The sequence below is a fragment of the Marmota marmota genome, unplaced genomic scaffold (assembly GCF_001458135.2).
Source record: "Marmota marmota marmota unplaced genomic scaffold, marMar, whole genome shotgun sequence".
Classification (NCBI taxonomy): domain Eukaryota; kingdom Metazoa; phylum Chordata; class Mammalia; order Rodentia; family Sciuridae; genus Marmota; species Marmota marmota.
Window position 1 is genome coordinate 10,956,070 of NW_026000164.1, and position 27,339 is coordinate 10,983,408.

Genomic DNA, 27,339 nt, shown 5'->3' on the forward strand with positions numbered 1-27,339 from the left:
TGGACTGGGAGACTGGGGATGTAGCTCAGTGGTTGAGAACTTAAGGTGTATATAAAATTTATAATTTTTTGTGTGTGTTTGTGTGTGTGTATGCATGGCGTACTTTCAAATTTTTACCAATAAGATTATATAATCAGGGCTGGGGATATAGCTCAGTTGGTAGACTGCTTGCCTTGCATGCACAAGGCACTGGGTTTGATCCCCAGAACCACACACAAAAAAAGATTATGTGATCAAAAAAAGTATTGAGGCTATAGGATTTTTATCACTTTTTTTTTTTTTTGACTAAGGATTGAACACAGAGGTGCTCTAAAACTGAGCCACATCCTCAGCCCTTTTTATTTTTTATTTTGAGACAGGATCTCCTAAGTTGCTTAAGGCCTTGCTAAATTGCTGAGGCTGGCCTTGAATTAGAATCCTCCTATCTCTGCCTCCTAAGTTGCTGGATTACAGGCATGCACCACAGGCAGGGCTTTTAGGGCATTTTCTAACCTAAATATCATCAGGACCCACCTGACCAGGGACTATAGAAGGTTAAGAAAAGAAAAGAAAAAAAAAAACAGGAAAATAAAATAACTGAGCATATTTGTCCTTCTCTGCTGACCATTATTCCTAAAATAGTATCCCTGGCACAAGGCCCCACTTCCACAACTGAATGGACCCTTCCCTCCCTTGACTCCCCAAATAACCCAAAACTTTCTAAATAGACCCCAAAACCAAGTCACAGGGAAAGCAATGGTGTGCCCTCCACACACCCCAATTTTAAAAGTTCCAGCTGCCAGAGGAGAGGCCCTTGGGAGCAGCCTTCACTGCGTGCCCACTGCCATGGTCAGGAACAGGATGCTGGCCCTTTGAGAAGGAAGGGCTTTGCTGCCTCCAGGATGTCCAGCTTGGGGTCCAGTGAGCGGCCAAGCCCCTCCAACACCATAATGGCAAACACAATTGAGGCAAAGTTGCTCTCAAGCTTTACCTGAAACAGAAAAATAGCAGTTCTTCCTGAAACCACCTGATAAAGATGGGTATCCTGGATAATCATGTTATTGTCCCCCCTCAGTCACTCTTGTACCTGGCCCACATGACTTTTACCATCTATCTAACATTCTTCCCAATACGCTGTCACTCCTCAATCCTGCCTTCCTTCTCCCAGGAATCAGAGCAGCCGGACAGGTCCAGTCAGTCCACTAGGGCATCAGGACAAGAAGCACCTGCTTCCTGGGTAGAGCTTTAACCCACTCAGGAAAGAGCTAAGTGTGACTCAGATGAATTCCAAGCCTCGTTAATGTGAGCCAAGGTGTCACCTACCCTAATCTTGGCAGGGGGTATTTGTTTGTTGTTATTAGTTTTGGGTTTTTTGGAATTCTGGGGATTAAACCCAGGACCTTGAGCATGTGAGGAAAGCACTCTACCAAAGGGCTATGTCCCCAGCCTTTCTAATCTTGTTTACCTTTGATGGAAGACTGCCTGAAGGCCAGAGTCTCTCTTTAGATGGACTAGCGAAAACTATCTTGATCTAAGGTGGCTTCCAGAGTGACCCCACGTAACCTGGAAGTTAATGCTAAATGACACACCTCCAGCACCATGACAGCTGACAATTGCCATGACTACAACCAGAGAGAACCATGGAAGGAGGAAAAAGAGGTGGTGCCCCAATTGCCAGAAACACCTCTCCCTGTTCTCAGAAAACACATGAATATTCCTTCCCTTTTTTAGCCTATCCTTCCCTCTCTTTTTTTTTTTTTAACCCAATAGCTGTAACCTCCTGCATCCCAACAAGTGGAGAAGTTGATTTGTGAGTCTATCTCCAGCTTCTCCTTTTCTTGGCAAAAAACAAAGTCTCCTTCACAGTTGGAGTTTGGTCTCTGTTAGGTCCAAGATTCTGAGGGAGGACAGACCCAGCTGGGGGGAAAGTATGGTAACAAGGAGGGAGAAGCATGGAATGCCTGAGTTGGGCCGTTATTGTTAAACTCGCTTTTCTACATCTAAATATCACAGATACTTAGACTGAGGCACAGACGTGACAGATACAGACTAACCCTGTGTTGAAGGAAAGGCCCTGCTGAGCCCGCGGGAGGAGACATGCAGCGCTTCTCCTTGCAAATGGATGGTGGTGAAAGTGCTCTCCAAAGAACCCTGCCCACCCTGGCTTCCTCAGTGATGTCCCCTCAGACTAGGCCTCACCTTGTGAGCCATCAGCAACTTAAAGACACTGGAGAGAAGGCTGGAAACGTGAAGCTGGAAAAGAGAAGGAGCCAGTACAGATGCAGAGAACTCCAGAACCACTTCTCCCCCTTCCAGGACCCCATCCTACCCCTCTTCCCACCATGCTCACTCACACACACCAGTGGGCAGGAATAGGACTATCCAACAGACTCCAGGAAGGACACCACCCCATGATCCCCACCTTGTCACAGGTGCCTTCAGGACAAGCTTTGGAGGCCAGCCAAGCCATCCCTCAGTGCACACACAAAAATCACAACTGAAATGACATCAACAAAGTGCTACTGGCCATTTCTTGTGCTGACCTGCTCCTGCCAATGTGGGTCATGACCTTGGGGAGGACACAGGCAGGTTTTTAGGAATGTGTGTAATATACAGGGCAGGCTCTGGGCATATCCTTGGGAAACTCCCTCCCTACAAGCTCAGCAATCTCTGGAGCAACCACACCCCATAAAGGAGGGGTCTCTGCCACAGTAGCCACCTGGAGTACCCAAGCCAAGGAGTCAGAGATTGCAGTGGACCTCCTTGTGCCTCCTGGAAGAATGGGGAGAGGAAAAGCTCTGTTGTCTTTTCCTGCCTAGACACTCACATTCGTTCTGCCAGCAAAGAAGCCTTCCCTAGACCTGGGACTGGTTCTGTCCATAGATAAGAGCAATGAGCACCCACTGGACCTGCCCACCTTCTCCAGAGTGATGGTATTCTTCCTGGCCTGGGTCACCAGTGCAGCCATCTCAGCCTTGAACCCCTCCACATCCCTGCACTCACTGGCCCGGGCGTGATGAAGGATGAGTTCAGCCACTTTATGACCCTAAAGATGCAAAAGAAAAGAAAAGCAGCCTGGTAGAGTATACAAACCTAGACCTGGGAACTGGCCACAGTCTTTCAAAGCCTCTGTTAGGCAGCGGGCCCTGCTTGGCACAGTCAAGGCAAAGGTGTACACACTTCTTTGCCTTCCTGGGCCACATGGGGCATACATGGGGCCAGAACCTGAGTCCTGCTGTAATAGGGCTGCTGGTTTAGAAGGGAGGGCAGAATCCCTCCCTCTGCCCTTCTGCAAGGTTGTTACCTCTCCTAAATCCCTATAGTCCACCCTTTTGCCCAGGAGGTTGGGATCCATTCCCCTGGGAATAAGAAAAAAGAGACGCACACCCTAGGTGAGGAAGACCCTGCTCAGCACGTAGTCTTTCTGCCTGACTTCTCTTTTCCTCCATGTAAAAACCTTTTGCACCCTGAACCACATTCCCAAGATGGAGCTTGGAGGATGATAGCCCCTCTTTCTCCTTCAGAGCCAGTCCTTGAATAAAGCTGATCCCTTCCTACCAACTCTCATCTGCCAAATATTGACTTGTGGTGGTGGGTGTCCGCGACTTGTTCCACTGAGATTGCTGCTTATTCTCTGCTGCCAACCATGTGGCCCAGCACTGAGCCACGAGGTCCTTCCTGCTGCACTGGAGCAGCCAGGCTCTCTTAATGGGTTCTTCCTGCCCAAATAGAGCTGCCTCCCCTTGAAGGCTCCTGGGCCTTCTCCCTGCTCCCTTGGGACCATGCTGATCAAAACCCCCACAGTCTCTTGGGACATTTAGCCCATCCCCAGTGATCATGAAGAATGCCCATCACCTCCCACAGCACAGCTCCAGGAATGCTGCTCTTCCTCCTTGGGCTGAGACATTTGTCCTTCACCCAAATCTGTACAGAGGACTACCCTGGCCCCACCTTTACTGCACCTCAGGTCACACTTTCAAAGTGATTTCAGCCTCCACTCTCAGTTGTTCTCCTCAGAACCCTGCTAGGCAGCAACTCAACTTAATTTTGCATCTTTTTGACAGGAGAGGGGATGCCAAGGATTGAACCCAAAGGAACTGTACCACATCCTCAGGCCTTTTCATTTTTTATTTTGAGAAGGATCTCCCTAACTTACTGAGGCTGGCCCAGAACTTGCAGTCCTCCTGCCTCAGCCTCCCAAGTCACTGGGATTCCAGGTGTGAGCTACTGTGCCCAGTTGCTTTTTTTATTTTATTCTTTTTAAACCAGTTCTCTTTCACCCAGGGAAAAAGAGAATTCTTCAACAGACAGCCAGAGAATGTCTTCACAGTCACCCTTGATGTGGATTCAACAGTAAGTTCCTGAATGCCTCTTCTCTAGTAATAATTCCCAACCCTTGGAGCCCCTCTGAGTCATAGGGAAAGGCTGACAAACAACTCACATTCCCCATACCAAAGATCCCAGTGTGTCTTGACCCACCTTCTCTATAAGGTGGCTTCTCCCAACTGGCTGTCTTGTACCCAAAGGCACAGACCGGGACAGCCATTATTTGGTCAAGAGCCTGGTGTTCCTACTGCCCACCTGTGCATTTGCTGAAGAAGGAAGAGAAACTACTAGAATACAAAGTGTTTGAAAAGGAGAAATTCCTTCCAAATATTATGGGCCAGGCTATATGGGCAATGATCAAATAGAATCCATTTTACTTTGAGACTCCATGTCATGTAAGAAATGCTTCTCTCTTGGGAAAATCCTGCCAACAGTTGCTTAGCATAACATATTAGGCAACACTAAATGGCAATTTTTATATACTGTACTTATGCAGTGTACCCTAATCATATAAAATGTCAGAGAATGTTTGTCTAGAAATTAGTAACCATTTTTTAATTGTACTCAATTAAGGTCGTTTTGACCCACTTCCCCTTCTGCTTATGATTCTAGATCTCATGATCTTTGTGGTTTTATTTATTTTTTATTTTTTTAATATCTTTATTTTTCGAGGCAAGTGCTCTACCACTGAGCCACAACCCCAGCCCATATCTTTGTTGTTTTAAATCATAGCAACAGCTATCTTTATTTGTGGTTTTGAACTATGAAAGACTTGCAATAATCCCTAAAGGGGGTCAAAGAGTACAGACTTGCAGCCAACCTCTAGGCCAGACAGCTGGTGAATAAATTCCACCTCCTGCTCCAAAATTGACTTGGTGATTTATTGCAATCTCGCCATAACACCATGGTTACCAACCATAAACTGCTCAGAACTGGCCTGACCTGGGTGCCAGTAACGAAGACCCATAACACAGCTTAGGGTCATCTGCTCCTTTCCACTCCACTATGTCTAGCAGCAGCACCCTGGCAAACAAGGGCACTTAGAAGAATGAGTACATTGAAGAGCCCTGCATTAAGACAGACACAGCTCCCCAGAGCCTGAAAGATCCCAGATCCCACCCCAGCAGATCTCACCTGCCCCATGGCCACAGCAAGGAAAACTGCCCGGAAATTTCTCAGATCTGCAGCCTGCAGCTCAGCCACAATGCCAGCATCCAGCAGTACCAAGCGCAGGGGGCACAAGGCTGGCACCATGGCCACCACCAATGTGTCACAGACATCCACTTGCTGCAGCTGTGCCTCGTGGCTCAAGTAAGGTCCATCAGCACCCTGGACCAGGATGTTCCCAGGATGAAGGTCCGCATGCACAAAGTTATCTACAAATATCTGGAAAGAGATGACACCATTCAAGGCTGAGTCAACCCTTACCACCCAGCACCACCAAGCTACATGCAGAAAAGGCTTCAGGGTGACATGGTAAAGAGGTGTCCTGTTTCACAAAGCCTGGGGATGTTATCAGTTCAGAATGTGTGCAGGGACAAGCTAAGTCAAAGTTTTCAAGAGAAAAATTATTTTCAAAGTAAAGCAGACCAGACTACCTTTCAAAAGACTTATTTTTATTTTTACATTGTGACTTGATTCACTGATGTTCTAATTAAAAAATAATTATTCTGGGCTGGGATTGTGGCTTAGCGATAGAGCGTTTACCTAGCATGTGCAAGGCCCTGGGTTTGATCCTCAGCACCACATAAAAATAAATAAATAAAGATATTGTCTCCAACTACAACTAAAAAAAATTAAATAATAATAATAATAATTATTATTATTATTATTCATTGTTTCTCTCAAAGCTCTATGTTCCTAAAATTCATAGAACTGTATTTCTTTAAAAATGGGGCTGAGAGGACTGGGGTTGTGGCTCAGTGGTAGAGCACTTGCCTAGCATGTGTAAGGCATTGGGTTCAATTCTCAGCACTGCATATAAATAAATAAAATAAAGGTTCATCAACAACTACAAAATAAAATAAATATGGTTGAGGACCAGGCACAATTGCACACACCTGTAATCCCAGCAACTCAGGAGACTGAGGCAGGAGGATTGCAAGTTCAAGGCCAGTATTAGCAACTAAGTGAGGTCCTAACAACTTAATGAGATCCTGCCCTAAAATAAAAAAATAAAAAGGGCTAGGGATGTTGCTCAGTGGTAAAGCATCTCTGGGTTTAATCCCCAGTACCAAAAATAAATAAATGGGTAGATAGATAAATAAATAAGGGGCTGAAGATTAGGTATATAGTCAGTGGTAGCATGCTTGCCTAGCATGAATGAGACCCTGGGTTCTTCAATCCCTAGCACCACCAAAAAAAAAAGTTCATACAAGCCAGGCAGGGTGGCAAACACCTGTAATCCCAGCAATTTAGGAGGCTGAAGCAAGAGGATCACAAATTTGAGGACAGCCTCAGCAATTCAGGGAGACTCTGTCTTAAAATAAAAAAGAAAAATGAGTGAGGATGTAGCTCAGTGGTAGAGCAAAGTTCAATCCCCAATATTACGGGGAAAAATTTTTTATATACAGCCAGGTGTTGGTGGCATACACCCATAATCCCAGCTACTCATGAGGCTGAGGCAGAATTGCAAATTTAAGATCAGCCCAGACAACTTGGTCCTGTCTCAAAATAAGATAAAAGGACTGGGGGTTTAGAATAGTGGTGGAGAGCTTACCTAGCATACAAGAAACCCTGGGTTCAGTTTCCAGAACCCCCCCCCCCCCAAAAAAAAATTTACTATCGAGGCTCTTTGTCTGAACTCTAGGCAACCTAGGCAGGTCTTGCTCACCACAGTTTCCACAGCACACAGATGCACACTAGAGAGAAAGTGCTCAGCAGAAGCTGTGGTTCCTATGAGCATTTGGTGGGCTCAGCTACCTTCAGTACACTTCCTCAACATGTGGCTCCCTGCTTGGCCCACCCTCCTTCCCAGATGCTGAGCAGAGACCCAGCATCTCTGATACCAATTTGACCATTGTGCTGGGCCTGAGCACCCAAGCCAGTCCAAGAGCTCACCATCTTCAGGAGCATGTTGATCCCCAGCTGCGCAATCTTCCTCTTCAAATCAATGGGAATTCCTGCCTGCTGGTAACTGGACACAGGCACGCTCTCCTTGGAGAAAGCCCCAAGAGAAAATAATTTTTTACCCTAGCCAGCCCACCCCATTCCTGCTGCTCCACCCACCCATGCCACATTAGTGCTGCCTCTCACTGACAGGGGTGACCCAAACAGTCTGATCTTTCTCAGAGCCCTTTGGAATCAGTCATCCACACGTTAATTTTAACCTGCTTACATTTCTCTTCTGACACTTTTCAAAGGACAAGTTTCAGATTTATTGGAAAGGAAACCCATCAGCTGTGCCACTGATAGGGAAGAGATGTTTGGTGCCCTGGAAAGAGACGGAACCAAGTATGGAGAAAGCTAGCTTCCAGTCAAGGATCGGCCAATAGAGCCACAAAGGAGCTCTGGGACCTCAACTGGTAAAAGGGGAAAGAAAGGGAAGCCAGAAGAATGGGGAACTGATAAATAAGCATTTTAGATGGCTTTGTTTAATTCATGGTCAAAGCAACTATTGAGATAGATCTTGTTATCCCTAATTAAATAAAAGAATAAAAGTCCAGAGTTCATGTGCCTTGCTCAGGTCATACAGCTAGGAACAGTGGATGAAGGTTCCCCTCAGACCCTGGATCTCATATTACCATCTCTACAGAGGAAGCAGGACCAAAGGAGAGTTAAGGCAAATGATGACACAGAGCACCTTCTCCGTGGTGAATGGTTTGCACTCAACGTGTCACTCTCTCCAGAGACGACCTTGTGGGGCAGGAACTGTTGCTCCACTTTCTAGGTCACCAGCAAATAATATGGTAGGTTTTTAAATCTAAGAAGTCTGAGGCTGTGGGCAAGTTCTCAGCCAACTCGCCACTGCCTTCCCTCCTGTCAATCTCCCAGCTCCTCCTGATTTTACAGGCAAGATCACATCCTCTCCCAACTAAAGCCTTCACAGGGGCAGCCAGCTGCTGGAGTGAAAGGCACCACAGAGTCTCACTTCATATGTTTCCACCAACACATCCCTAGTGACGAAGGGGCGCAGAGGGGTGGGAAATTTGACAGATGTCACATCCCGGAAGTTACACTGGAAATGTTCTAGATTCCTAGCTTCATAACGTAGGTCAATCTAGAGAAATAGAGAGAAAAGATGAGGGCTAGTCTGAGCATGCAACAGTCACATGTGAAATGCCAGAAGGGGCAAGCCATGAGACTCACCCTGACTTTTCTACCAGTTTTTCTTGCACAACTCCCCAGGAAGAGCTGGGGATATAGCTCAGTTGGTAGAGTGCTTGGCTGGCATACACAAGGCCCTGGCCTGGGTTTGATCCTCAGCTTCACTTCAAAAAATAATTTTCCCCAGCTGCCCAGAAGTCCCAAATCTCCACATGAACTCTAAGCTGCTGCAGACAGCAGATACCCCAGAAGGATTTGAGCCACTCTGCTTCTGTGCTATCACCTTCCTGCCCACCCATCCCCTTTACACCAGCCAATGGATCCCCTGCCCCATCTCCCAAGAGTTTGGCTTCACTGCCCTCTCGGGCAGTCCAGTGACATTCAACTGGCCAGTCCTACAGCCCTCTTCTTCTACTGGGGCTACCTCCACGCAGCCCAAGTCTTCCATCTGAAGGTCAGCCCTGCCCTCTACCCACTGCAATAACACTGCCACCACTAAACTCCAGTAGCTTGTGTTTGCCAGACTCAAAGGACTAGCCCCACTTTTTTTTTTTTTTTTAACAATACTGGGGACTGAACCCAGTGGTGCTTTGCCTTTAAGCTATACCCCCAGTTCTTTTTAATTTTTAGTTTGAGACATGGTTTCACTAAGTTGCCGAAGCTGGCCTTAAACTTAGGCTCTTCCTGCCTCAGCCTCCTGAGTCACTGGAATTACCAGCCTCCCATTTTTATCTTTTTTGGGGAGGATACTGGGGATTTGAACCCAAGGGTGCTATTTATCTCAGCCCTTTTTATTTTAAGACAGGGTTTCCATATTGTTTAGGGCCTCACTAATTTGCTGAGGCTGTCCTCAAATTTGCCATCCTCTGGCCTCAACCTCCCAAGTAGCTGGTATTACAGGCATACACAAACCATACCCACCCACCCCCTGTTTTTTGCATCAGGGATTGAACCACCCAGGGGTGCTGAACCACTGAGCCACATCCCCAGCCCTTTTTTATATTTTAGAGACAGAGTCTTGCTGAGTTGCTGAGTGCCTTGCTAAGTTGTCAAGACTGGCTTTGAACTTTCGATCCTCCTACCTCAGTCTCCCAAGCTACTGAGATTACAGGTGAGCACCATGGCACCCAGCTCCCCAACACTTTTTATGTTTTATTTTGAGATAGAATTTCACTGTGTTGCTTTCACTAAGTTGCTGAGCCTGGATTAAAACTTGCAATTCTCCTGCCTCAGCCTCCAGAGCTGCTGGGATTACAGATATGGGCCACCATGCCCAGCTGGCTCCCATTTTTATCTTAATAATCCTCTCTGGGCTCCACTATGGTGCTACTGATGCCCATTCCTTCCAAACTTCTCTTCTTCCAGTCACTGCCGTTCCCTCTTTGTGGGCCCCCTTTGCCTTTCTAACTGTCCATCTTGGCCAGATCAGTGCCCATGTCTCCTGACATCTGGCTACCATGCTGCCTGGACATGCCCCAAGCAGCTCCCCTGATGACAGCATCCTGTTCTCAGGGCCAGACAAGAATACCAGCCTCCAGACTGTCAAATTCAACTACATCTGGACATCACTCTGTGGAGGCCCAGAGACCTTTGAACACTATGGCTAAACTGAATTTACTTTGTCCAGTCCTTTTGTTCTCAGTCACCTATCAATCACTAGACCATACCATCTCCCCTCCCTCCATACCTAAGGTGATCCAGTGCCATCAACCCCCAAGGTGATGGTATCAGGGGGTTTTGAGAGGTGAGTAGGTCTTGGAGATGAAGCCCTTCTGAATGGTTTAGTCTACTTATAAAAGAGGCCTGAGAGAAACCCTCACCCCCTTCCACCATGCAAAAACACAGTGGAAAGGCACCACCTATGAGCCAGAAAGCTAAAAGACACCAGATACTGAATCTGCCAGCACCTTGATTTTGAACTTGGCCTCTAGAACTGTGAGAAATAAACTGTTGTTGCTTTTAAGCTCCCCATATCATAACAGCCCAAATGGACTAACATGAATCCCTGGGACTTAAAATCTTAAATCAGACGATACAAAGGAAGACTTAGTATATATTTGTTATACTATATATACTTAAAAATCCTTATCTTCTCACCAATCCCTGGAAACAAAGTCAAAAAAGACAAAAGTGCAACTTGGCTAATTACTCTTCTGAAAACCTACCAAGTCCTGCACCATCAGATTGGGTGCAGATGTCTACTGGACTCAGACTAGCCCCATGGTGTGTTTATGAAGTCTGGTTTATAAAAATGTCCCAAGAGTCCTGAACAGGGAAGAAATCCTTATCTTCTCACCAATCCCTGGAAACAAAGTCAAAAAAGACAAAAGTGCAACTTGGCTAATTACTCTTCTCACTCTGGAGTTCAGTCTCTGATGGTAACAGAGCTAATGCTATATATTCCTTCAGATTCATTTCAATTTTCTCCCAGTCACAAAGGAACATTATTTCCTAAGCTCCCCACAATTCCATGAGATCAAAGCCCTGATCTATACTGGGAAGAGGTGATGTTCCCCACTTCCAGGCCTAGTTACAAAATCTCTTCCATGATCCGCCAAGGCCTCCCATTTCCCCTGAAACATGCTGAAGATGTAGTGCAAAGCTTGGGAGGAAATTTGGGAAATTTGATCCCTGAATAACTATGGAACAGCACCCTATTTTCCCTCAGTTTAATTGTATAAAAGCAAGAAATAGCCTTGTTGCATGAAGCCTCTGAAATTTGGGTGTTCTTTGTTTTGTCAGCTAGTGTTACCCACACTGACTAAAATATATCATGCTCACCACATACTGGGAAATTATTCATTCAGAATTCCCTAAGCAGCTGCTGATGGCAAGAACAATGTTAGCTGTTATTTACAATTGAGGGAAGAATTCACCTGTTGAACCATAAGCTTCTCAAATTCCTCCACAATCTCAGGCAAGCTAAGCCACTTGATTCCTGGCAGAAGTCCAAGGACTCGACTCCCAATCTTCATCAGCAGCAGGTCCATATGCACCTGAGCGAGCAGGCCAGGGTGCAATACCTGCCAGAAAGAGGAATAGTGAGACAGGAGGAGGAATCAGGAGGACACATTTACCTAGCCAATGTAGGGTCCCACCTTAAAAAGAGCCAAATGGCTTCTTCACAGAGCAAAGAAGTGGCCCCAATCCCCACTATGCCCCAGGATGGTGGTTCCTTCATCCCAGAGATAGCAAACTCCAAATCCTCCTAATTTTCCTCCATCAGACTATTTGTACCACTGCTTCTGAAGTCCAGAAATAAAATAGCTTGCACATTACAGGTATTCAAATATTGCTTAAGCTAAAAGAAACAAAGGTTGAGCATCCCCAATCCAAAAACTCAAAACCCAAAATGCTCTAAGATCCAAAACTTTTTAAGCAGCGATATGATGCCACAAGTGGAAAATTACACACTTGACCTCATGTAATGAGTGGAAGTCATAACCCTGGTACACTAAAAATACTATGTAAAATTACCTTCAGGCTCTATGTATAAGGCAATATGAAACATAAATGAATTTCATGTTTAGACTTAGGTCCCATTCCCAAGATATCTCATTTGGGTTTTTTCCCACATTTTTATTGGTACATTATAGTTATACATAATAAAATGAGATTTGTAGTTACATATTCACTCTTGCACACACTTATATAATTTGGCCAAATCACTCCCCAGCATGCCCCCCTCCCTCTGTGTCTCCCACCTTCTGGTCTCTTTCCTCTACTGATCCCCCTTTGATTTTCATGAGCTTCCTCTGCCACACTTTTCTTTTTCCTTTTTCCTCTCTAGCTTCTGCATATGAGAGAAAACATACCATCTTTGACCTTCTGAGTTTGACTATTTTGCTTAACACATCTGTCTTTAGTTTCATCCATTTTCCTGCAAATGATATAATTTCATTTTTCCTTATGGCTGAATAAAACTCCATTGTGTATATATCGCACATTTTCTCTATCCATTCATCCACTGATGGATACCTAGGCTAGTTCCATAGTTTGGCTATTGTGAATTTTGCTGCTATAAACATTTTGAATATGCAAATATTTAAAAATTAAAAAAACATCCAAAGCACTTCTGGCCCCAAGCATTTAGGGTAAGGGATACTTAACCTGTGAATGGATAAAATGTGGGGGCGACTTGCATGAAGGCATGTTTCTAATTTGGGAGAGCTCGGTGGGTAGGCAAGAAATGAACTGTTTATCAGAGATGGAAAGGGCCTGGCTGAAGCACTTACTTTCACTGCCACTGGGATGAGGTGATCCGGGTGGCCAGAGGCCTGAGACACGACTGCATTTGATCCAACCAGTTCAGTTTTAGGCAGAAGCAGCCTTTCTAGAAATGACTGGTCAGCAAGATTTCCTGGAGACTTCTGCTCCTTCTCAAGGTGTCCTAAGAGCTCCCTGAGGCCACCAACCGCCCTAGCTCCTGAGGAAAGTTGCAGGCAGGCGGCCTGACCAAGTCTCTGATCCTTCTCCAGGAAGGCAGTGCTGGCGAACGCCTTGTACACCTGGGCCACGCAGCCTGAACCCACAGGTTCCTGGGTCTCAAAAGACAAGACATTCCCCCAGTCCTCCCCAAACGCCTGCCGGAGGAACTGTTCCGTATGGGTCCAAGGGTGAGGAGTCACTCGGACATGCAGCTTGGAGAACAGGGCACAGAAAGCCTCGGAAAAGAGATCGCGCCGAGTGCTGGCCCACTGACCCAGTTTAATATATGTTGGGCCCGAGGTCTCTGTGGCTTTCAGAAGTAGGTGGAGCCAGAGTGTGGAAAGGCTGGGAGCCAGATAAGTGAGAGGGTAGAGGAGGAGGAGGGGAAAGAATTTTGCCAAGAGAGCACCAGCCCGAAGCCAGATACGGAGATGCAGGAAGACAGAGCTGAGCGGGCCAGCTTGGGAGACCCTCTCCATTGGCCCATTTTCAGCCAAGTCACTCCAGTGAGCCCTTCGCTGACACAAGCTGTCAGCGGGCCCCTCACCAACGTCCCCATAAGCTGAGATGAGTTTGGGCAAAGTGCCCAGGAGAAGCCAACAGAATCTGGTGTTGCGATAACACCCCAAGGGTCGGAGAAGACCAAATTCCTTTCGGAGCTCAAAACACCTTAGATGCGACCAACAGAACCTAACAGAGATGCGCCAGGGGGTCACCATCTTCCCCGAGGCCCACAGCCTAGTCGGTCTGCTCTCCACTCAAGGGGCAGGCATCTGTGGGGACGCTGTGAGCAAGGCAGAGGGGAGTCCGTGGTGCGACGATGCTGCGACCCCGCCTCCGGGGAGCAGCCCAAGCTCAGCCCTGCCCCTTGTCCTGCCCCCGCAGGGCCACCCACGTCACCCTCAGGCCGCCCCAGGGGCTGCCCAAGCGGCCACGCTCCACACTGAGCTCCTCGCCTAGGCCTAAGGCCGGAGACCGGCCGACGTCCGACCCCCGGCGCCCAGTGGGGGCTGCCCGAGATGAAGCGACTGTAGAGCGGCGGGAGCCGGGACAGACAGACGGACGGTCAGGCCCGGGGCCTCAAGTGACCTGCAGAGGGGACCGCGGGCAGGGCGGGGCGGACGCAGGGTCACCACAGGGCTGGGGCCGGCCGGCGAGGATCGCGTAGGTGCGGGCCCGCGAGGGGCGGGCAGGGGCGGGGCGCCGGGGGCCAGGCGGGATGCAGAGCGCGGGGCGCCGAGAGCCGGGCCGGGAGGGTGTGCGGAGAGGACTGGCTCAGGAGAGCGAGGGACGGCGCAGGGCGGTGGGCAGGGGAGCCGGCTAGCAGGGGAGCGAGCTGAAGGGGGACCAGGGCCTGGGCGCCCGGGCGGGAAGGGTGCCCCGGCCCAGGGCTTCCGGGAGCTCCCGCAGCCCTGCCGCCCCGCCCCGGAGCCGCCCCTTAAAGTGGACGCAGCGCGAACACGGGCGGAGGTTTCCTGAGTCTCAGAAACAGAATTATTACTATTGCTGCAGCTCTTGTTATTATTAGTGAAATTTTATTTATTTATTTTTGCGGTACTGGGGATTAAACCCAATGACCGGGAACTTGGGATCCTCCTACATCAGCTTCCCCAGTCTCTGGGATTACGGGACTGCGCCACCACACCCAGCTTCCAGAAAGAAATTTAACGCAAAACAGAAGCACCTTCCCCAACTTCTCCTGTGACTCTCACCTCTGACAGCTTCTTCTCTTTCATCACGAATTGAAGGCAGGTTCTGAGCACAGGTCTGCTTTTCAACCTTGCTAGACCCCCGGTGGGGAGTGGGGTCCGGGTTAGGAAGGTGGGAGGTGTCTTGGATGGTTGGGAGTGCCAGACTGCAGTGATTTGGCGATGGCATTTGGACATGGAGGGGTGGCTCCAAGAAGGCCATGTTCATTCATGCAACTAATACTTTCTGAGCTCAACAAATCCTCTTTGACATTCATGTTGAATCTCAATAATATGTATTGAGCTAGGTATTGCCCTCCGCTTGAGGTAGTGGATACTTATGTCCAGCATTCAGAGGCTAATCACTTAAGGAAAGGTCCTAAATGTGCAATTTCAAAGTGTGACAAGATCCACCAGAGCAATGAAGACTAGGAGACACACATTGGAAGGAGCAGCTTTGGATGGGGGTGCTTCCTGGAAGGAGCCAGAAGAATAAAGTCCTAGCAGGACAAGGTGGCTTGGGCTGCAATCCCAGCAAGTTGAAGGCCACCTGGGCAATTTAGCAATTCCCAGTCTCAAAATAAAATTTAAAAAATACAAAGGGCTGGGGGCATAGTTCAGTGACAAAGAGCTTACCTAATGTGTGCAAGGGCCTAGGTTCAATCTCCAGTACTACAAAAACAAAACACCCTAGAATAGAAAGGAATTTAGAATGGGTTTGGTTTTATTTTGTTGAGGTGGTAGGAATGGAACCTAGAGCCTTTTGAATACTAAGCAGGTACTCTGCCACTGAGCTGCATGCCCAATCTCTGATGTAAGATTTTGAAGTGTGTGTGTGTGTGTGTGTGACCTTGAAGAACCAAAGGGAGGTCAGATGACCCTGTTGACCAAGGGAGAGGGCAATGGAGCTTGGGAATCAGCCCTACGGTCACTGATGGGGCTGGTAATTCAAGCCTACAGCCATCTTCTCTGCCATTTGGCATTCAAGAGTCTGCCTGCCTTGTGCTACCATAGCTGTCTCTAATCAATACCCTTTATCTCCACATGGTGAGAGACTTTCAAAAGTCTAGTCAAGGGTGGTCAAGGGTTGAGAGCATCACAAGTGGAAGGGCCCCCAGGAAATGACCCATGTCCCATGTACACTGCTGGCAGTGTAATATACCTAACACTGTTGAAATATGGCCAGTCAAGCCAGGCACCATGGCACATGCCTTAATCCCAGTGGATTGGGAGGCTGAGACAGGAGAATCACAAGTTCAAAGCCAGCCTCAACAACTTACTGAGGCCCTGAGCATCTTAGTGAGACTTGGTCTCAAAATAAAATATAAAAAAGTGCTGGGGATGTTTCTCAGTGGTTAAGCACCCCTGGGTTCAATCCCTAGTACCAGAAAAATTAGAAATAAAAAAAGAAGAAGAAAGGAAATACAGTTGGCCATTAATATCTTCTTTCTCCTGAATCATTTACCTGCTTTATCCCAACGCTGTGCACAGAGGGCTGGGAATGTAGTTCAGTGGTAGAGTGCTTGCCTAGCATATGCAAGGCCTTGACTTTAATCCTCAATACCACAAAAAAATAAGAAGAAATGTGGGAGACTCCCCAGCTGGGTGATTGAGGTATCCTGCAGCAGCCATGCCAGACTGCCTCGCCCTTCTCTGTTCTAGGGACGGTATCTTCGTGCATGGGCGTTTCTTCCTAGAGCCCCATTGGTGGAGCTGTGCTCACCTGTTCCTTTGTAATATTATCCCTTGCCCTGTTTGGGATAGAATGTTCCATGGAAACACCTTTTGTGTGTCCCCTTATCTTACTGTGCCTTTGGGTGTGGCCTACCTAGAGTCAGTCAACCTGCTGACAGCAGACATCAAGACTCAGCCCCCTGAAACCTGATCCCTTGCCTTATTTGAATAGCTTCTCCTCAATAAAAGGGGTCAGCTCTCTCACGTGTGCTGGTCCACTGGCGCTCTCTCTCTCTCTCTCTCTCTCTCTCTCTCTCTCCCTCTCTCTCTCTCCCTCTCTCTCCCTCTCTCTCCCTCTCTCTCCCTCTCTCGACCCTTAAGGTCAAAGGAGCCATCACCCCAAAGAAAAAGGTATTTCTGTCTCTTGTGTGGTTATTTTATGCAGCCCAATTAGCCCAGTTCCCCTGGAGTTACGCCTGAGTGTTTTAGTTGCGAGAAACCCGGCAAAAAAAGGTGCACAGAAGTCTCGTGTGTGTCTGATTTGCCAAAATGTTTATAAAGAACTTCACTTTTGTTATTTTTATGATACTGGGAATTGAATCCAGAGTGCTCTACCACTGAACTACACCCCCAGCCTTTTTTTATTTAGAGACAGGATCTCATTAAGTTGCCAAGACTGCCTTGAACTTGTGATCCTCCTGCCATAGCCTCCTGAGTCATTGGAATTATAGGCATGGGCCACCATACCTACTTGAAGACTTCATTTGAAACCACTGGCCTCTAACAATGTGACTCCAGGCAATTCTCTCTGGACCGTTGCTTCTTATGAAGCAAAATGGGGAAGTTCAATTAGCTCAACTAAAAATTCTACAAGTCCTCTATACATACATTTATGATTCTAGAAGTTGGTATATTTATCAGTAGTTACAAATAAAAATTCTGGAGCTCAATAAACCTGGTTTCAGTCCTGAGTCTGGGTTACCTTATCCCTTGGGCAAATTACTTAACTCTCTGAGTCTCCACTCCTCATTTACAAAGTGCAGGTTAAGAATAGTACCTACCTCACAAGGAGCAAACCAGAAGATGTCTATGGTGTGCTTAGCACCATGTTTCACTTAATGCTATCAAATATTGTCATTTTTGTTATCTAGATAAGTAAAAGTTGTTCTCCTTCTTCATATGACAGGCAGGTTCTCACAAATTTGGAGGATGCATTGTGGAAGATCTCATTTAAAATAAAGCCTTTGTGGCATCCTACAAATTCACCTAGAACAGAGGCTTTTAAACTTTAACATCTATCATAACAACCTGGAGGGCTGACCCCACCCCCAGTTTCTGATTCTGTAGGTTCAGAATGAGGCCTGAGAATTTGCATCTCCAGCAAGTTTCCATGTAAGGCGGATGCTGTTGGTCCCGGGAACACAGTTTGAAAACCTCTGACCTTGTCATGGTGGTGAATTTGACAGTGGTTAAGGGCCCCTGGGCTCCATCCCTAAAGAGTGAGATAGTAGTGGTCGTGATGGTGAAGGAGTAGTGCCATAAAGAGGATTACTGGGGCCTATGTTAGTTCAGAGAACGATGTCATACATTTTAAGACATCACGGACAGCAAAAGCAACCAGTTATATCAAATATGTAGGGTGTTTTTTGGGTGGTTGGTTGGTTGGTTGAGTGGTTGTTGTTATTCAGTGCTGTGGATGGAACCCAGGTCCTCACAACATGCCACACTGAGCACTGAGCCACACCCCAGCCCAGGAAAATCAAATATGAACCTCAGTCAAAATGTGTAAGGGCAGCCTTTAAAAATCACAGGCTTTGTCTTGAAATGGAGCCACTTCTCATGTGGATAACTTTATGTGATCTGTTTCAGGATTAGCAACAGCAGGAATGTACATATTAAAGTGATTCATGAGAGGCTGGGGTTGTCACTCAGTTGTAGAGCACTTGCCTAGCATGTGTGAGGCACTGGGTTCAATACTCAGCACCACCTAAAAATAAATAAATAAAATAAAGGCATGCTGTCCATCTAAACTAAAAAAGATGAAAATAAATAAATAAAGTGATTAATGAATTAAGAGATTGACTATACAAAGAGACAAGAGCCAAACCACCTCTGATAGTAGAACTCTGACCCATGACTTCTGCCACCATATGCCCAGAACATTAGGACTTACTTGGTCAATGACAGCCACCTGCCCTAATTTTAACTCCACTTCCAATTCAGAACCAACCCTGGAGAGCCAAATGTCCTCTTCAAATCAATCATAAGATACCCTCACTTGCAGCTTTCCCGTGCCAACAACTTCTTACACCAGCGCACTGGAACCTCTTTTTGTCTCTGGGACCCTTTCCCACTAGCATTTGAGTCTCCACTTGTATTTGAGTCTCTTGTCAAATGTGATGGCAGCTGACTTCCTTGCCATAGGAAGCGCTCAGTAAGTGACCTATTTTTCCTCATTTGGGTATATGGAACATGCTGAAATCACAATCATTGGCATTACAGAAACCATAGAAAGCCAGGCAATTATTACTATTCTCCAATTCTTGGGAAGGTCCCTGCCTCTGTTCACTCTAGTCCCACTAGGTGGCACTCTTCCTCTATGAAGTGCGGCCGTGCTCCTCCGCTTCCAGACCCCGCTGGGAAGGGAAAAGACCAGGAAAGCCATGCAAAAGCCAGTCTGTCCTGATTCTCTTTTCATATAAACCTAATGATTGTGATTTCAGCGTGTCCCATATAACGTTGTTATATGGCAGATGTGACACGCAGCAAGTACTGAGTCCTGGCAAAGGAGGGAATTGGCTGGTCCAGTTCTCAGCCTCTGTACTTCCGACATTCCGGGCAGGATTGTTCTTTGTTGTGTGTGGAAGGGGGCTTTCCTGGGGAGGATGCTTAGCAGCATCTGTGACCTCTACTCACTTGACACCAGCAACATCCCCTGTCTTATTCTGTTCAGGTTGCTATACCAAAACACCACAAACTGGCTGGTTTATAAAAAGGAAACATTTACTTCTCACAGGTCTGGAGGCTGGCAAGTCCAAGATCAAGGTACCAGCATGGGTGGGTTGTTTCTTCATCTGTTAAAGAAGCTAGTATTGGGTCTTATGTCTTAGGCAGTCTCTGAGAAGCATTAATACTACCAGGTGCCTATTCAGAAAAAACTAGAGTGAAGATGTGAACAGGCAGCAGTTTTTGCCCTCTGCCTATCTGAGAAGCTGGAGTTGGGGGGATCTGAAAGCCTGCCTAGCCTCATCTCCCTAGCAACTGCCACCATAGAAAAAGGAAATGACTTTCCTGAGGTCACGTGCCAGCTTGGGCAGTCAGACATCACCTGTCTTGCCTTTGGCCAGTTTTTGTTCCCCCAGGACTAGGGGTGCTCTACCACTGAGCCCCAGCCCCAACCCTTTTTTATTTTTCTTTCAAATTTTTTTTTTTTTTTTTTTGAGACAGGGTCTTGCTAAGTTTCTAAGGGTCACACTAAATTGCCCAGGCTGGCCTCAAACTTGTGATCCTCCTGCCTTAGCTTCCTGAGTAGCTGGGATTACAGGCATGGGCTACCACATCTGACTGGCAAATTTTTTTATTTTGATTTAATTTGATTTGATCTGAATTGTAGGAAGTGGTCAGATATTAGGGCTTTCTGGAAAAACGTTCTCCAAGCAAGGTGTGTGGCCTCTGAGGGGCAGTGTGGTAATTTACAGCCATTTGGTGGTCTAAAGACTGAGATCACAGCCTAAGGAGGGTTTTAGTAGGGGAAAAGTGAGCTGGCAGGGCTCGAGCCAGCGGGTACAGTGCCAGCTCATGACCTTGTGTGATTAAACACTTCTGTGGGGATTCTTCCCTGCTCCTGAATCTGGGGAGATTGGCTGGTTGGACCAGATGATGGAAGATGTCTAGAAGCAGGATGTAGAATCTCTGTGCCCTGAGTATGGACAGCATGCAGAAGAGCGGGACTTGGCTGTCCTGACAACCTATTGTCTTCTAGAATCACAGTGGACACAAAGAATGACAACCCCTTCCCCAAAGAAGTGCATGCCTCTAAAAGGCATCCGGGTGTTCTCATTCTTGTTCCTTTCCTCAGTGTTCAACTGGATCCCCAAAGGAAGCCAAAAAAAAAAAAGGTAAGTATAAAAGTTATTAAGCATTGCAGGGTTGATATTTGAGACTTTGCTTAATGGTAAATGGCATGGCAAGTCTAGTCCATGACTTAGTTCTTTTTCATCCTAAAAACACTAATCCTTTTTTTTTTTTGAATTTTTTTAGTTGTAGATGGACACAATACCTTTATTTTTTTTTATTATTATTTTTATGTGGTGCTGAGGATCGAACCCAGTGCCTTGCAGGCACTTAGCGAGCGCTGTACCGCTGAGCCACAACCCCAACACGCTAATCCTTTTGATGTTATGAATACTTTAATTCTTTTTTGGAGGGAGAGGTACTGGAAATTGAACCCAGAAGCACTTTGTCACTGAGCTACATCCCCAGCCCTTTCAATTTTTTTGAGACAGGGTCTCCCTAAATTGCTTAGGGTCTCACTAAGTTGGTAAGGCTAGCCTCAGACTTGTGATCCTCCTGCCTCAGCCTTCTCAGCTGCTGGGATTACAGGTGTGTGCCATCCCGCTTTTTTTTCCCCCTTGGCATAGGGGATAGAACCCAGGCTTAATGTGTGCTGGTCACACACTCTGACACTGAGCAAAGTCCTGCTACCCACCCCTGAACACTTTAATTCTTCTTAAAAAAAAGAAAAGCAAACATCCTCCAAAGTAAGCTGGGGGGGGGGGCAGGGGTGGACGTGAAATAGTAATGGTTCTTAGCCAAGAGTTATATATTATTGTGTCATTGGCCAATTCAGAAATTCTCTGAGATTTCCTGACAAGTGTCAGTGACCTGGGGTAATAAACAAAGGCCATTTGCTCTACAGCACCCCCTTCATCAGCCCCCCACAGCTGCCCATCTTCCAGTCCTCACACAAGAGGCACCAGTGCATCCTGGAAGAGAGGACAAAGCTATCTCTACCAAAGACTGGGCCCCTCGCACCAGAGGAGGACAAAGGAGCCCTGGGGCCTCAGTCTGGGCTCTTCACACTTTGGCCTCTGTTGTGCCTCTCCTTCCCACCCTCCCACCCTCCTGGATTGCATCTGATAGGGACCAAGAACACACCAGCCTGGGGAGGAGGTTTGGGTGGATGCTTGACTTGGTTTTGATTCCTGGGGGTGGGGGGGGCAGGCTGGTGGCTGAGGTGGGATGAGGAGGAAAGTAGTAGCTGCCTGTGGAAGACTTGAAGGGAGCTGGCACTGCTCTCCAGCTGGCTCCTCTAGCTGCGAGGCTGCCAGGGGCTTGGGGCAGGGTGTGAAGGAGCTCCTACAAGGGTGTGTGGAGATGAGTCTACGCTTTTCCCTGCTCCTAGGTAAGTTCCCTTTTGGCTCCACTTCATCCAAATGCTGTGGACCTAAGAACAGATAGGAGCTCTTCCTCCTGTGCCAGCTAATAAATAAGTAACCAAACCTCTTGCCAATCAACTACCTTGTGTGTGCCTTCCACTGTGCCTGGTAAGGCAGGTAATGAGATAGAAGAGGGATTCTGCCACCCAAGAAATGTGAGCACCAGAGGGTCCCAGTGACCCAAGCTGGAGAACCAGGTCTCAAAAGGATGAGTCCAGCAAGGGATGTCCTGAGAAACGGTACTTCCTGTCCCTTCGAGGGCTGAGACATAGCAAGGATATGAATTGGACACTGACCCAGCAATCTTCTTTCAAAGTGAGTGGTGCTGCTAAGTGCAGCAGCCCATGCCTGTAATCCCACCAGCTCAGGAGGCTGAAGCAGGAGGATCGTGAGTTCAAAGCCAGCCTCAGCAACAGCGAGGCACAAGTAATTCAGTGAGACCCTCTCTTTACATAAAATACAAAATAGGGCTGGGGATGTGGCTCAGAGGTTGAATGTCCCTGAGTTCAATCCCCAGTACCCCCGCAAATAAAGTGGGTGGTGCTGGGGAGAGCTGTGCCCTGGCGTCGAGTGGTAAAACTCAAAGGACATGGGTTGAGCCACACGGGGCCTGGGTTGTGTGACCTCAGATAACCTTATGGAGTTGGCTTTTCCATCCACAAAATGGTGGGGATTGATTTTTAATTGCTTAGGGTTGTGGGGAGGACTTAGTGACATGACGTGTAAAAGTGCCTGAGACAAAAAAGAGGCTCAAGAAACCTTTAGCTTCCAGAAGGAATCTCAGTGGAAATGTGACAATTTTTTTTTTTTTTTTGGCAGGGGTGGGAGGGTGTACTCGGGATTGAACTCAGGGGCACTCAACCACTGAGCCACACCCCCAGCCCTATTTTTTGTATTTTATTTAGAGACAGAGTCTACACTGAGTTATTTAGCGCCTCAGTGCTGAGGCTGGCTTTGATCTCGTGATCCACCTGTCTCAGCCTCCGAACCTCTAGGATTACAGGCATGTGCCATTGCGCCTGGCCCTACTTTGTCTATCACTTAGAGACAGGGTCTCACTGAGTTGCTTAGCACCTTGCCGTTGCTGAGGCTGGCTTTGAAGTCGAGATCCACCAGCCTTAGATTGCAGGCGTGCGCCACCATGCCCAGCAGAAACATAACAAATTGAGGGAGATGTCCATAGGCCCTTTCTGAAACTCTGTCCCATTTTGATTGGGCTGGTCTTCATGGACCCCTGCAGGCCCTTTCACTTCCCTGATGCCTGAGATGAAGTAAGGCCCCTGCTGCCTGACACTTGTCACAAACCTGACAGAAGGTCTCTTCTTGATGATCTGACTTGGGCCTCAGAATGCAGCTGTGCTATTTCCATCTTGTATGTGATGACGCTGGGACTCAGAGGCCAGGCAACCTACTCAAGAGCTGGATTTGGCCATCCAGTCCCAAGCCTGTGTTCTTCAATGGGACAATGGAAGGAAGAAGAAGGAGAGGAAGTAACAGATGTTCTGTAGTGGTCCAGGCCTCACTGCATGCAGGAAGTAGGATTAAAGGTCCAGAAAAAAAATCAATTCTGCCTTCTTCATCTCACCTCAGCCCTCCATATCTGTGGGTTCCACATCAACAGAGTCAACCAGTTACAGGTGGAAAATAGTTGAACATACATATACAATTGAACATGGACAGCCTTTTTATCATGATTTGTCATCCTTGTCACGATTCCCTAAACAATACAGCCTAACAACTACTGAAAATAATATTTATACCTGTAACCCCAGTGGCTCAGGAGGCTGAGGCAGGAGGATCACGAGTTCAAAGCCAGTCTCAGCAAAAGGCAAGGCACTAAGCAACTTAGTGAGATCCTGTCTCCAAATAAAGTACAAAATAGGGCTGGGGATGTAGCTCAGTGGTCGAGTGCCCCTGAGTTCAATCGCCAATACTCCCCCCAAAACAGTAATTAAATTGACTTAACTAATATAAGTAATCCAGAGTAATCTAGAGATGATTTGTAGTATATGGGAGGATGTATGTAGATTATATGCAAACACTGTGCCATTTTATAGGAGGGGCTTGAACATCCAAAGATTTTGGTATCCTCAGGGGGTCCTGGAACCAATCCCCTGTAAATAGAGAGGGATAACCATACCTCCCACACCAGGCCTTATTTTCCAACGTGAAGAGAAGCCAAGGAGAGGCAGAGCGGGCAGGCCATGAATGTACTGTGGGAGTAATGGGGGTCATGAGTTGGGAGAAGAGGGAACTCCTGCAAGGTCTTCTAGACTCTGGCACACAGCACCCACCTTGAAAAGCTACCCTGCCTTCCAGAGCTGGAAAACCAGGGCTTGGGAGAGACCAGGGTATTATCAGCTGGAAAAATTCCTGGAGGGGCTAGGGTTCTAGCTCAGTGGTACAGCACTCACCTAGCACATGTCAGGCACTGGTTCCATCCTCAGGAAGCCATGAGGGGCAGGGCCACATAGGAAATGAGGGGAGTGAGCAATGTGTGAGATCCCTTTTATTTATTTATCTATCTATCTTTTGGTACTATGGATTGAATCCAGGGATACTTTATCACCAAGCTGGACCCCCAGCCTTATTTAATTTTTGAGACAGCATCTTATGAAATTGCTGAGGACCTTGCTAAAACTGCCCAGGTTGGCCTTGAACTTGTGTTCCTCCTGCCTCAGTCTCCAATGTCTCTGAGATTACAGGCATGCACCATCGCACCTGGTGGGGGACCCCTTTCATGGTGACAGAGTCATGTGATGACTGTGCAATGGAAGTAGCTGGGAGTCTGAGACTAGGAGATGCAGTCAGAGATAGAAACTAGAAAAGCAGAGACCCCACCTGTCATCCCTCATCAGACTCTGGTCCAATGTGTTATCCTTAAAGAAAACAGAGAAAATAAAACACCATGTCCCTGAATACCCCCTTCTGTTCCCTAAAACCTAGTCAAATAAAGGGAACAATGAAAGCAGGTCTGGGCTAGAATATCTGGATACATATTATCTTGAAGGACACTGATTTTCTCTCACGAATTCTGAGAATTAGGGCAAGTTAATGTTATCTGTAGAAAACGGCTTTCTTGAATGCATGCCAAGACAAGTGCCCCTTAAGGTGCTGATCATGCAATGGGACAAAACAAGCTAAACTGATGCTGCCTCTGTAACCTAACCTATAAACCTCCCTCCTTGCAGAAACTCAGGTGGACCAGGGCACTGTGGAGAGGGAAGTGCTCATCCAGGCTGCTGCCCCTGGGCAAAGCACTGTGAGCAGGAAGAGATGCTACTTTCTAGTGAGATACCCAGGGTACTGCATGGAGCAGAGCTATTCCTGTCCAGCCCATCACCACTGGAGTTTTTGGTGAGGTGCCAAAGGCACTGCTTGGAGCAGAGGTACATCTGTCCAGCCCAACACGACTGTATCCTCCTCGTGAGCATTTCTCAATAAACTACATCTCATATCCCATCTCCAGGGTCTTCCTTGGTCTCTTTGCAACCTGTCCCACTGTCATAGCACAACTGGGCAGTAAAGAATATGCGCAGAGAACAGAGGCAGAGACATTTTTCAAAAACAAATTAGTGCCCAGAACTCAAAGATGAAGGAGTAACAGCAGGGCTTAGGAGTTGTCACTAAGAAACTCCCTAGCCTTCTGATCTACTGTTTGTCATGCACACCTAAGATGCATTGAAATAGCAATTGGGGGGGCCACACACTCAAAGGCCCCTGGATTCTTTTTGCAGGGGAGGGACCAGCTGCACTCTCCACTCAGTAGTTCTTGGACTTTGCAGCTTGTTGCCATACACTGAGGGCTTGGACAGTGATTAACCAGTCAAAAAGTCACACCTCTGATCTTTATTTAGAAAGTGAAAACAAACGTATGGAATGATGCTTCTGAAAACAAAATAATAATTTAAATGCTTACTTTTTTTTTTCCTAATGCTTCCACTTTGCAAATTTGTATTCTGAAAGTTCACTGTGCTTAGTTGAAATGAGTGTTGCGTGAAGGACTAGAAAAGCTTCAGAGAACTTGTAATATGATCAAAACCTTTAGCTGTGACTGTGACTTTTGGTGTTGGGGGGGGGAGTTGTTAGGGACTGAGCCAGTGGTGCTTTGCCACTGAGCTATATCCTCAGCACCAGCCTTTTTTTTTTTTTTTTTTTTTTGAGATAGGGTCTCCCTAAGTTGCCCATGATGGCCTCTAACTTGTATCCTCCTCCTTTAGCCTCTGGAGTCTCTGTGATTACAGACATGTGCCACCACATCCAGACTCTCCTATGACTTTGAACAAGTACCTCAAATCTCAGGTTCCCAGACATTGCTTGTCATACGAAGTCCTTTATTTATTTTCTCTCTCCTGAGCACCTCTTTTGTGGATGTGTAAGGCTAAGTCTCTCTTCTTTTTTCCCCTTGCCTAAACTTTAGGCCTCTGGCAGCTAAACCCTTCTGAAGGTACCTGAGCTAAAGGCAAGAATGGTTTTCCTTCAGTATAGAGCCACTGCCAGGCTCAAAATGTCCCTTTCATCTGGGCGCTCCTCTGCTCGAAAACTTCCCATGGCTCCCCATTGCTTGCAGCATAAAATCCAAATTCTATCCAGGCCTTTTGAAATCTAGCCAGGCCCACCTATCTGACCTTATTCACCGTTCACACGGTTCACACTGTTCATCTGTGACATAGATTCTGTGTGTCCAACCTCCCCTCTGCCTCTGCTCCTGCTCTTCTCTCCATCTAGACTGTCTTTCTTTTCCTCCATTTCCCCTCCACTTACCCCAATTCATCATTCAAGATCCTCCGCCAATCAAAGCCCCAGGGAACTTCCTCAAATGCCCCAGTTTGTATTCGGGTCTCCCTTCCGGAAGCCCACAGCATTTTCACGTGTGTGTACACGTTTATTTGGCGATCCCAAAGCCTGCAACCCTGTGCCTCGAATGTGTGTCCTATGTTAGGGCAGTGGACACTTAAAAGTCATTTCTCCTCTGGGAGCATTTCCAGACAAAAGCCCTGTTCCTCGAGGGTTCGGGAGCTCTTCTATCCAAACCCTCTTTGCCTGTCTTATGACAGACAGTCATTACTCCCGCCTGATTGCAAGCAGCTTGGGGCAAGTGTGGTGCCCGACTCTGCCTTGGGTGTCCCAGGCCCAGTCCAGTCCCATAATTGTGTTAACCGGTCGGAGCAATGCGAGGACCTGGGAGTGACCCTTCGGTGGCATCTAAGTCCAGGTCTGGTTCCCAGCTGAGCGCATCGTGCCAATGGCTCTCTGGCCCAGGTGGAATGGAGATTGCCACGTGGTGGTCTTCAGCATAGAAGGGGTTAAGCCACCATCTCTCTCCCACCCCCGAAAGGCGAGGGGGCGAGTCCGGCAGAAGGTCCTGTTTACCGTGGCTCCCCTCGGCGGCGGGCCCTGGGAGAGGGGTTGCCGTGGCAACCGGCCGGGCGCCCGCCAGCTGCGGATTAGCTCACTGGAGCCGGGGCGGGATGGGTCGGGAGGAGGGGGCGCGCGTCACGGCAGATCGTCGCCGCGCCGCGAGAGGAAGAGGAAGGGGC

The 27,339-nt window shown here is 47.5% G+C and overlaps 2 protein-coding genes across 10 annotated transcripts in view; one reads left to right on the forward strand and one right to left on the reverse strand.

The window, feature by feature from the left end:
• Positions 1–302: 302 nt before the first annotated feature.
• Adck2 (aarF domain containing kinase 2) lies at positions 303–13,718 on the reverse strand. 2 transcript variants are annotated; one of them, XM_015493763.2, is made up of 8 exons: positions 12,807–13,718; positions 11,448–11,594; positions 8,396–8,524; positions 7,366–7,461; positions 5,440–5,691; positions 2,897–3,025; positions 2,179–2,232; positions 304–970 (listed from the first exon to the last, which is right to left on the reverse strand). In XM_015493763.2, the coding sequence occupies exons 1-8, from the start codon at positions 13,716–13,718 to the stop codon at positions 830–832; spliced, it is 1,860 nt and encodes a 619-aa protein (XP_015349249.1). In that variant the 3' UTR covers positions 304–829. The 2 variants fall into 2 exon arrangements, with proteins under 2 accessions (XP_048642795.1, XP_015349249.1); XM_048786838.1 differs by lacking the exons at positions 7,366–7,461; positions 8,396–8,524 and having other exon boundaries at positions 303–970.
• A 101-nt stretch (positions 13,719–13,819) lies between these two features.
• Dennd2a (DENN domain containing 2A) overlaps positions 13,820–27,339 on the forward strand; it is a 107,042-nt gene continuing 93,522 nt past the window's right edge. For all 8 annotated transcript variants that reach the window (XM_048786829.1, XM_048786830.1, XM_015493767.2 and 5 more), the window contains exon 1: positions 13,820–14,064. In XM_048786829.1, the coding sequence (XP_048642786.1) occupies positions 13,820–14,064 (245 nt within the window). The remainder of the gene's footprint in view (positions 14,065–27,339) is intronic.

Excerpts from the sequence above, each read along its gene's own strand:
- Adck2 (XM_015493763.2), bottom strand. The coding sequence starts at position 13,718 with ATGGTGACCCCCTGGCGCATCTCTGTTAGGTTCTGTTGGTCGCATCTA. Across the intron at positions 5,692-7,365 it reads TCAACATGCTCCTGAAGATG|ATATTTGTAGATAACTTTGT; the intron begins GTGAGCTCTTGG and ends ATCTCTTTCCAG. Across the intron at positions 971-2,178 it reads AGTTGCTGATGGCTCACAAG|GTAAAGCTTGAGAGCAACTT; the intron begins GTGAGGCCTAGT and ends TTTCTGTTTCAG.